At 32.1% G+C, this 12,321-nt stretch overlaps 2 protein-coding genes across 3 annotated transcripts in view; one reads left to right on the forward strand and one right to left on the reverse strand.

Annotated features, from left to right (window-relative positions):
• LOC144847824 (rab-3A-interacting protein-like) overlaps positions 1-12,321 on the forward strand; it is a 43,010-nt gene that overhangs the window by 23,135 nt on the left and 7,554 nt on the right. The gene's annotated exons all lie outside the window — the stretch shown is intronic.
• LOC144836929 (uncharacterized) lies at positions 495-3,636 on the reverse strand. Its single transcript, XM_078692238.1, has 9 exons — positions 3,615-3,636; positions 2,993-3,133; positions 2,494-2,760; positions 2,262-2,300; positions 1,881-1,907; positions 1,406-1,689; positions 1,193-1,267; positions 808-976; positions 495-604 (listed from the first exon to the last, which is right to left on the reverse strand). The coding sequence occupies exons 1-9, from the start codon at positions 3,634-3,636 to the stop codon at positions 495-497; spliced, it is 1,134 nt and encodes a 377-aa protein (XP_078548364.1).

Below are 12,321 nucleotides of genomic sequence, written 5' to 3' on the forward strand. Positions count from 1 at the left end.
GTGGTGCGCGGATCGATGATTAGCCTTCAAAAGATTTTGAAGTATTGCACACTATATATTAATAGTGTGCAATCGGACCACAAGACCCCGACCAAGCGCAAACGTCTATTGTGATTCACCGATTAATTCCACCCAGTATTACAAATGATCAAATTAATATAGGCCTACAGATTATTGTATAGTTTATTATTTACGGTTTACTAAAACATTAAGACTCTATTAAAACAAAATTTCAATAAATTCTTTTATTTAAAAACTTAATTATTTACAAACATTGCTGATAAAAGTTTGCGGTACACCACGTGTATTAGTTCTGAAAAGAAATGTTGAGTTTCTCGACGTTTCGATCAATATGCTTTGATCGTCCTCACTCTTCTCACGTCGAGAAACTCAACAGTTCTCCAGAACTAATACACGTGTTGTACCGCAAACTTTTATCAACATTTGATTTCGCCATGCAAATCTTCAAACAATATTTACAAACAGTAATTTCTTTACGCTATTTGATTTTTTTTTTTTCTATATTGAATTTCTCTGAATTTTTTTCCAATGATACTTCTGGTATCTGCATATTCTGAATTTGGAAATCGGTCGGCAACGTAATCTGAAAAATGCACATAAATAAATATAGATAAATAATATTGACATTGGAGTTATAAACTTATAATTTTAGTTATCACATGTTTTAATTCGCCATCCTATTTAACATTTCTTTGAGCCTGACCAACTACACTATGGTATTAAATATGAATCACATTGTTTTTTAAAACAAACTTTCATAGTAAAATAAAATTGTTATCATGGTACCTTCAATCATTGTCATTTTGGTTTTGTCTATGGCATCTCGCCCATTCTTTCCAGAATAGTTGGAATTTTGTAATTCGTCTCTGCTAAACAAATTCTCAACCAGAAAACGAACCGCCAGTGATTTCTTGTTTATTCGGTCAGCCCGTCTTTTTATATTTCCAGGCAGTTTCTATACGAAAAATGTAGTTACAATACTCTTATAAAAGCCATATTGATAAATAAATACGTTAAAACATTCATTATAGGCCCACGAATTCCGTTCCCATGAACGGCGCAAAATTACAGAACAGCTATATTAAGGTTTTTCCAACCAAACAAATTGTAGTGTCGGACATTATAGAAACATTATTTATTATACTGTATATATATCTTTAACAGTACTTACATCTTCGGAAACATTATCTTCATTCCCCAGTGGTTGCATAGGCTGGTTTGGTGCTGCTACAGGAAATCCATTTTGCTAAAAGAATAATAAAATAATAATAATAATAATAATAATAATACGTCGGATTAATTTTTCAGTTAACCTGTAATTAAACAAAATAGTGATTCAATGGTAAATAATAAACATAAATAATCAAATGGCACATATACTTACTTGCAATCTTGACATGGCCTTCTCCACTGCAGCCGTGATCTTTTCTTCCATTTCTATACTCTTTCTCCGTTCCCGCTCTCTGACTTCGCTCTCTCTCTTTTCATTTCTCTCTCTTTCTTCTCTCAGTTCTCTTTCAACCCTCTCTCTTGCTTCTTTCTCCATCGTCATCTCTCTCTCTATTCTTTCTGTCTCTCCCTCATTCGCTGTCTCTCCCTCATTCGCTCTGCCATTCCTTTCATCAACAAACACTGCCATTGCCCTTGCGTATTCTTTTTGTTGCATTTCTGTGTATAAGAAAGAAAGATTAATGCTTGTATATGATTACTCTAAAATTTATAAGGCGGCACGGGACGAGTTTATAATCCCGTCATGGACCTATAAATTCTAATTTATAGATCCCACATTAAACACATGTGTTCATTTAGAACAGGTAAACGTTTCAGGATAACCAACGTTAATAATACATCTTACTTACCAATCCTTAATTGTTTTTCTGATTTTTCTGAAATGAATATTGTAAAATAACATGTTAATATTGACATCTATTCTTTATATTTACATTACAATATCCGTAGTTTCGAATCATTGTCATAAACCGTAGGTTTTACTCGCACAGTTTGGACACCATTTAAATAGTTTACAATTGAGTGTAGTTGGAAAGACACATTCAAGCTTGAACTGTAGCTGAAAATCCCACACATCCCAAAAAATTGTAGACTTTATATTTCAACCAATTATATATAACAGTATGGGCGCCGCTGATTATGAGTATATCATAGAAATGTGCGATATGTGTGTCAATGTTCGAACGACATAAATAAAACCTCTTCTAAATAGAATATATATTTCTTATTACCTTTCTTTTTCCGTTTTCCGTCCTGTCGTTTCTTATTAGCTATAATGAAATAAATTTCAATTATTGATTAACAATTTAAACAAATGCCGCCAGTAATTTTCATTTTAATTTTTTTTTTTTCAATCTTTATTATTTTTATATTTTTTTGTTAACTGATTAAGTAGTAGTTATAGTTTAGTCTAAAGCATTGGATTTTCAAGAGATTGGTATAAATGGAAACATTACTTTATACCTTTTGGACCTTGTTTCTTTCTTTTCCTTCTTCCATTCTGCTCTACGTTCTCTTTATCATTCTCTTCCACTTCATTGTCATCCATTTCTGCATCTTCTAACATCACGACTTCATCTTCCACTGCTCCATCTTCTGCTTCAATTTCTGTTTCCTCATTCTCTAGTACTTCTTCATTATCTGCTTCTACAGCCTCCTCATCTATTCCTGCATCTACTACCTCGTCATCATCCAGCCTATCTTTTGGCACTTCCAATGCCTTCTTAGTGGCTTTATTAAGAAAAGTTTTTTTTTTATTTAACTACGATCATAATCGTAAACATTCTTCTTGGATCAACAATACATTTAAAAACTTACATACATTTTTAAATTGTGTTTAATCGTTTTGATAGCAAAGTACAATGATCGTAGATTTTTTTATTTAGTTTTTATTGTTTTGTTAGTCTTCATAAAACGAATCTGATGATAAATAATAACAATAATAATAATAAATAAAACTAACCTGCCATTGAAAATAGTTTACCGTGAAAGCCTTTCACCATTACTCTGGCACCAATAATAAGTTTGCCATTGACAGACAGTTTCGACCCGGGGCTTAAGTCGGCATATGAGTGGTCGACGTCAAATATGACACGACCCCATGCTATAAAATAAAATTAACAGATCGTTAAGCTTCTGTTCAGTTACATTTTTAATTTACAAAAACTATTAAAAAACCTGATCAGAAAACTAAAACCCACTCCTTTACCTATACATCCATGAAAAACCTCTCAACTGACATCTCAAATGACATATAGGCCTATTATATATTAGATGCCTTTATATTATGACGATACATTGGGTCCTCCCAAATATTTTAATTGATAGGGCTTGGTATTTAGGAGGACCCGAGACATTGTATCAACTAATGGCTTACCATGGAGCTTATAGCTGATAATGGTATTCGGATCCGGCTACAGTACCTGATTAATCTTAAAATTGTACATATCGTAGCATAACGTTACTAATTAAGAGTAGGGTAAAACATCTAATTACTCAACTCCCTGACGCAAAACTACAATTACAATAATAACGTTACTTTATGTATTAGAAACAATATTTAATATAATATATAGCCTACTCACATTTAATCTGCAAAACATTCATTGTCGCTTTATATTTATAATGCAAACGTTTGAAGAAATACTGGAAAAGGTTGATGATTACCATACGTTCTAAAAAAAGCTGTGTGCCACGCTTTCATACGCCACAAAATGGGCGGGCATAAAATGCTTGGGCACGCTATTAAGTTATTTATGAAGGTTACATAATAGTTATTTCGAACTCTGTATGTCGATTGTCCTTTTCGGGCGTGTCTCTTAAAAGTGAAATAACAGTTATTACAAAGAACGACGATTGTTTTCGCGTGGTTCATTACAACGAATAAAATATTTTTACCAGCACGTACGAACTTTCATTCGAACACAACGAATACGTTTAAGCTTACTTTTGGATTATTTAAACCCTAAGTTCATTTTCTTAAACATTCGTTATTTACTTTGCGGTTTTGTCTCTGTATCGCTTTTAAAATGAGTGCTGTCGAAGACGATTTTCTATTCGGAATCACGAATGTGAATGATGAATTGAATGATTCTGCATGGATTGATCTTGTTCAGGATTCGCTCCATAACAAACCTCTATACGAAGGATGTACTATAACTGATCTTGACAGTGTGGCCCTTCTGATGTCCCTTTACATTGAGCACCAGGCAACTAACCGGCTGATTGAAGATATCCTAAATTTATTGAGGATGCATATGCCAAGAAATCTAGAATTTCCTAAACATATAAAGTCGACATATCACCTCAAGAAGCTATTTTTACAGGGAAAGGCCGATAAAATTCACCAACACAAGATGTGCCATTTCTGTAGTAAATTGTTGACTGAAGCTGACGCGGTTGCCTGCACAACTTGTAAAAAAAAGACAATGAAAACACCTCCGTTTTTCATTACAATTGATGTTGCAAGCCAGTTGAATGAATTGTACAAAGGTAATGATTTTATGTCACTCAAAATTATACTTAATTACAAACATTTGATGTATCCATTGATATTATTAGGTTACAGTACAGTAGCTTGTATGCCTATTTTGTTATCATTAATTTCATTATGGTGTACCGTTAACGGTTTAAACAATATAATAAAACAATTAAAGTATGTCTTCATTTAGTTATCATTTTATTAATAGATCCTTATATTTTATTATTAGATCCCAGCTTTAGAGATAATCTAAATTATAAAAAGACAAGGAAGCAGCCAGAGAACGGAACGATTTCCGATATATATGACGGAGAATTATACAAAGAAAGAGCTGTTACTGGTGGATTTTTGAGTAATGAGGACAATTTGAGCGTTGTATGGAGTACGGACGGTGCCGCAGTAAGCAAAAGCTCACACGTGTCAATTTGGCCTGTTCAAGCTGTCATTAACGAATTACCACCAAGATTGAGGTAAAACACACACTATTGGTATTTATTTGTTAGATAATATTTAAATCCAAAGGCAAATTAAAAAATAAGCAAAAAGCTAAATCAAAACGATAAAGCATAACAGACATAAAAATTAGCAGAGTAATATATTTATTATTCTGTGTCGGGCGTTCATTTACATTTGAAGGAGGCACATTTATTTCATTAGATTATTTCAAAGATAATATGCAAATTATATATATATATATTTTATTTTCCAATAATTGTATTTTCTTGTAGATTTACCAAAGAACGAGCTCTTGTGTTTGGACTGTGGTTTGGTAAAGACAAACCATTGTTATCAAGCTACTTTAAGGTTATAGCAGAAGTATGGAACAACTTACAAAAAAAAGGTGAGATATTCGGAATCACATATTAATTCAATTAATAATGTTAGAACACTTTTGAATACATCGAAAAAAATCATGCTAGCATGGAGCTATTAGTATAAAATTTGTTATAGCTCCATGATGCTAGCGTTTTATTATTTACATTTCGATCGCGTACCTCCCGCCGGATTGTCGAGTGCTAATGAACGTTTACAATTAAAATCGCAGTACAGTAGTAAGAAAAAGTAATTACAACTAACATTAACACAATCGTATGCACCGGACATGACGTTTAGTTAGTAGTTTTTTACCGTTCTTAAAATAGCAATTTCAGTCGCGTGTATTATTGCGCTGTGAGCCGCAACAGGTGAAAAAATATTAGGCCTATATATTGTAGAATGTATTTTATTTAGTCTTTTTAAGTAACCAATATTCAATAATTCACGAACTCATTTTCATTGCGGTTCAAGCCTTGATATCTGGGCTGTATCAAGTTACAGTGACAAGGCGTGTACAGTATTTACTAGCAACTCATGCCGGGTACGCGCTTGTCTGGTTGCGGTGTTCCTTTGTACGAATTATAACTCTAAATTTAGAATTGGTTAGCTAGCGGGCGTCGATATCTGGGCCATACTACATCCAGGGACCAATATAGTTACGACGCGCCAATTATTTCGCAACTCGCCTACATTTACAAGTCCGTGTGTGGGGTCGCTTTATTACGATCGCGATTCGCCTATAGTAGATCATAGACTAAAATTGTATTAATTAGGAACCACTTTAGGAAGTTAACAGCAAGACTTCTGTATGCCTAAATTGCTCTAAAAGACCTTCGTCCCCTGGAACGCAACCAAAACAAATCCTGAACACATCCCTAATTTTTTTTTTTAAATGTCTTTTATACTAATAAAGGTGTAATTGTGAACTGTGGTCCGACAAAAAAAAGAGTGAAAATAAAGTTTCTGGCAGGAACTATGGACCTACCAGCAATGGCCATGGTAAAAGAGATCAAACAGTTTAATGGGTTCTTTGGCTGTGGAATATGTGAGGAAACGGGCGTCCGTGCGAAGCAAGGGAAAGGAAGCGTTCAAGCGTACCCACAAAACGCCGAGCCAGCGCAATTAAGGACAAATGACAGGATGAAACGTCAAGCTATTCAAGCTGTGGCTTCCGGAAAACCTGTAAGTGTAACCTGCATTAGCCTTTGTTTATTTTGTAAAGATGTATTGTCCCCCAAAAACATGAAAAATGAAGATTAATAAAATTATTCTTTGGATAGTCCATTTTGCATCTTTAATATTTACAGCTTTAAATTACAGGGTTAATATATTGTGGCTATATACACAGGGCTATTATATGCAACATTAAAATTGCATATCAAAAAACTTTATTGCCATATTGTGATAATTTTTCTTTATTGGGGAAACCATTTTTGTCATTCTAAATTAATTTTATTTGATCAGGTTTGTGGCGTTAAACAAATGTCGGCCTTAACATTCATCGAAGATTTCGACCCAGCAGTCCAGATCATGATTGATTATCTTCATGGTATCTGTATAGGCGTCACAAAAGCCCTTGTCAAGCTTTGGTTGAAAAGCAGTGTTAAGGAGCCATACTATATCGGAGACAAGCTTGATCAAATCGATGGAAGACTTGCAAACATAAAACCACCAGACAATCTCACAAGAAATCCCCGCTCATTAGCTGCTGAACTGCCAAATTTCAAAGGTACCGTAGTTAAGTACAGTACATATTTAAATATCGACCATGTTATTTCGACTAGTGTGTTAAGTACATTATACAATATACTGTTTGAAGGTTTGCATGGCGAAATCCAATGTTGATATAAAGTTTGCAGTACACCACGTATATTAGTTCTGAAAACAACTGTTGAGTTTCTCGAATATGCTTTGATCGTCCGCAGTACATTATACAAAATAGGCCATACATGAAAGGACATTTAAAACCAAAGAAGATCGTCCAAAATTATTTTACACACAGAAACTTCTATTTAGATTTTTCTTTCAATCGTTTTAGTACATATAAAACATATTTAAAAGTTGTGTCTAATTTACTAGTAATTATCAATTATTATTATATTAACATATATTAACATGTTTTCTCTCCATACAGCCTCTGAATATCGAGCATTGCTACTGTATTATGGCCTGGTGGCGTTCAAAGGAGTTTTACCTGACAAGTACTTTAGGCATTTTGCAATGCTGTCAACGGCCATTTATTTGCTCCTTCAGGATGAAGTGACTTTGAACGACAGAACGACGGCGTCCAGTTTGCTCAGGGAATTTCACAGACTATATTCAGATTATTACGGTAATTAATTCATTTTAAATTTTGTTAGTAGGGCTACTGGGCTTGAAAAAATAGGTAAATTTAACCAATGTAAATGTGTCTTTAACAGCACTGGAAAGTTCACGGGGTCAGTTTTACCACAGGTTTTACACATAAAAAATAACTGAAAATTACTATACTACCTTTTTTGCCATTCATTAAATTTTCATTATTAATATATAGGAATTCAGAATTGCACTGTGAACTTGCACAATGCATGTGCACACATAATCCGGTGCGTTGAATTGGCAGGACCTCTTTGGGCTTTTGGTTGCTTCGCCTTTGAAGGAAACAATAGCACAATGGTGCGATTTGTTCATGGAACGAGATACGTTGGAATGCAGGTACAGTACACTAATTTTAATTTTTCCAGATCGTTTTATCAATATTTATTTAGAAAATCCGATAATAAGAGTTGTATGCATTCAAGGACGAATATTAATAATGTGCTTCGTAATGTAATGCATATTCCATTAAAGTGTGAGAAAAAAAATATATCATGATTTACTTCTATATACTGACAATGATTTTGACAGAATGAAAATATTAAACAACAAATTGTCTGTTTTAGGTAGCAAATGGATACCACATGCTTCAACGTATACGTTCTTTAAGTCAAGTAATCACTTGTCCCGAAGTTAATGACTACCTACGACGAGCAGCCAACAAGAGAAAAGGGTAAATGAGGAAATATAATTTTATAAAAAAAATATATATTTTTCTTTCGTTAACATTAATGTGTGTATTTGACACACGCTAATCAATACATTTGAGTAGAGGCCACACTTGTGTAAACTGAATTGTATAATACAGTATTTACTGTATATTAATATTATGATACACTTTTTTTTTTCATTTTAATTACCCTCCTAATTTACCTTTGTATCAATTTTTGTATATATCCCATGCGATTTTTGGGTATTTTTTCAATGAAACTTTTATAAATAGAAATTTATATTTTGTAAAAAAAATGTTTTTATATAGATACCAACTGTCGCCTGAATTAGGGCGGATGAAACGTTTACCGGATGACAACGGTGTTACCATGACGTTGAAAAGAAAGTTTGGATGTGACGCGGTTGTGCGACAATTTTCAAGATATGTAAACGGGTGGGATATTTTGATATCTGAAAACTGGCTCAGGCAAAAAACAAAGGATTCAACGGTTGTCGCCTACATGGATGGGAATGTTCAACGTTACGGGAGGATACTGGCGTTTTACAACATCTTGACTAATACCGAACAATTTAATGTGGCTGGCATCATCCCCGCCAATATTGTTTATGAGAATGGAATCGTCGGAGACGGATTGCCACTTATACATGGGCTCAATGCCGGTGGCCACACAAAAACCATTCAATTTGACAGGTAAGTTTATATTTTATATAAACTTTTTTTATTTAAATAAAATTACTAAGTGGACAATGATTTATTAAAGCGTTATTAATTAATAATAAGAATTAGTTATTATGAAATTTGTTTTTATTTACTTCTTAGATCACAGACACACTACGTTGATATCAAAGACATCGTGATGCGCATGGTGATGCTTAACGAAGGTGCTGAGACTGGCCTTATAATATCCATTGCGAATAAATCAGACCACGACTAAACTTCACCAATCAAACCATGGAGGATTTCAATTCAAACAAAACTGCTCTTTTCAGAGCAACTTATATTAAGACAAAGAGATTTGATAATGCATTTGTTTGTTTGTTTATTCATTTCCACTGAGCATTAGCGAATTTACACAAATTTCACACATCGTTAAGCTTACACCATTCATACAATTATTTCACTAAAAAGCTGATTATTTTATAAATATTGGAATTAAATTATATAGGCCTATATTTCAACAAATTATTCTAAATTTGGACAAATTGTTTTAATTTTCTGTTTAAAACAAATATTAAGTATGAGTAAATTTATTTTGACCCCCAAAAACCTGTTTGCGCTATGCATTAAGTCACACAGTGTTACGTCACATTACAACCGAGGGAGGGCAAACAACGATCGGAAATCCATTCAAATTTCTTATTCGCCTTCCTACCAGTACCAGCAACATTTGTAAATACAATTAATTGAATCACATAAACATTTTGCAAATGTCACGCATCGTTAAGCTCATTCATAAAACGAATGCAGTGTTTTATTTCAATCACTAAAAAGCTAATTCAACATTAAAGTTGGTTTTCAATTTTCACTGCAGTAATGACTATTAAGTATTAATTATTGATTTTTATATCGGTTTTTTTTTAAAGTATTTTATAAATATTGGAATTAAATTATATAGGCCTATATTTCAACAAATTATTCTAAATTTGGACAAATTGTTTTAATTTTCTGTTTAAAACAAATATTAAGTATGAGTAAATTTATTTTGACCCCCAAAACCTGTTTGCGCTATGCATTAAGTCACACAGTGTTACGTCACATTACAACCGAGGGAGGACAAACAGTGATCGGAAATCTATTCACATTTCTTATTCGCTTTCCTACCAGTACCAGCAACATTTGTAAATACAATTAATTGAATCACATAAACATTTTGCAAACGTCACGCATCGTTAAGCTCATTCATAAAACGAATGCAGTGTTTTATTTCAATCACTAAAAAGCTAATTCAACATTAAAGTTGGTTTTCAATTTTCACTGCAGTAATGACTATTAATTATTGATTTTTATATCGGTTTTTTTTTAAAAGTATTTTATAAATATTGAAATTAAATTATATAGGCCTATATTTCAACAAATTATTCTAAATTCGGACAAATTGTTTTAATTTCCTGTTTAAAAAAAATATTAAGTATGAGTAAATTTATTTTGACCCCCCAAAACCTGTTTGCGCTATGCATTAAGTCACACAGTGTTACGTCACATTACAACCGAGGGAGGGCAAACAACGATCGGAAATCCATTCAAATTTCTTATTCGCCTTCCTACCAGTACCAGCAACATTTGTAAATACAATTAATTGAATCACATAAACATTTTGCAAATGTCACGCATCGTTAAGCTCATTCATAAAACGAATGCAGTGTTTTATTTCAATCACTAAAAAGCTAATTCAACATTAAAGTTGGTTTTCAATTTTCACTGCAGTAATGACTATTAATTATTGATTTTTATATCGTTTTTTTTTTCGAAAAAGTATTTTTTAAATATTGGAATTAAATTATATCTATTTGAACAAATTCTTCTAAATTTTTGTAATTTTCTGTTTAAAAAATATTAACGCGAGACCAATCGGTTAAATTGATTGTATTGGTTTTATTATTGCTATTAATTATTAATTTTTATATCGGTTTTTTTTAAAGTATTTTATAAATATTGGAATAAAATTATATATGCCTATATTTCAACAAATTATTCTAAATTTGTACAAATTGTTTTAATTTTCTGTTTAAAACAAATATTAAGTATGAGTAAATTTATTTTGACCCCCAAAACCTGTTTGCGCTATGCATTAAGTCACACAGTGTTACGTCACATTACAACCGAGGGAGGGCAAACAACGATCGGAAATCTATTCACATTTCTTATTCGCTTTCCTACCAGTACCAGCAACATTTGTAAATACAATTAATTGAATCACATAAACATTTTGCAAACGTCACGCATCGTTAAGCTCATTCATAAAACGAATGCAGTGTTTAATTTCAATCACTAAAAAGCTAATTCAATATTTCAATTTTCACTGCAGTAATGGCTATTAATTATTGATTTTTATATCGGGTTTTTTTTCGAAAAAGTATTTTTTAAATATTGGAATTAAATTATAAATATTTGAACAAATTCTTTCTAAATTTTATTTTATTAAGTTAAGACCTATCGGTTAAATTGATTGTATTGGTTTTATTGTGTGTTAGCGTGTTTTATAACATTGTTTTTAATTTTTCACATTGACAACATGGTATTTTTTAGGTGGTCATGTTTTAACATGACAAAAAGTATTTGATAAGTTAGAAATAAAGAAACATTCAAAATGACTTAAAATAACAATTTTGAAACAACGTTAACAAGTAATTTCCTTAGAAAGGAAGTTATACAATAGACCCATCTACCAGCAAAATGTGCAAATACAATGAATCACATAAACATTTTGCAAATGCCACGCATCGTTAAGCTCAAGGCAGTTACGATACCCTTTCATGGTGACTTCATTAAAATATTTTCTTTTCACTATTCCAATTTTGTATTATGTATTCATGTGAATAAATCGATTGGTCAAACTTGCTTGATCAATATAATATAGCATCATGAACGTTTTATTTCACTGAAAAGTTAGATTTATAAACACGAATAGTCAATAATTCAAAGTGAAATTTTTAAAAAGCAAAATAAATTCTTTTCAAGCTCGGTAAAGGTTAACGTTAACGTCATGGGGTTGTGTTTAAAATGTATTTAAAACATGTTTTAACATGACCAAAAAAATGTAAAAAATAAAACAACATTCAAAATGAATTAAAATGATAATTTGAAAACAACATTAAAAAGAAAATTGAAAAAAATGTGAAACAAATTAATTAAGATTATTATCACATCGTACATGTGCCCCTACCATGGAGCAATCACTCCATGGTAGAACACAATGTCGATAACATTTCGACATCGAATTGCTATCGTCTGGCTTACGTAGCAGAAT

This window comes from Antedon bifida, chromosome 1 (genome assembly GCF_963402885.1).
Source record: "Antedon bifida chromosome 1, ecAntBifi1.1, whole genome shotgun sequence".
NCBI lineage: Eukaryota > Metazoa > Echinodermata > Crinoidea > Comatulida > Antedonidae > Antedon > Antedon bifida.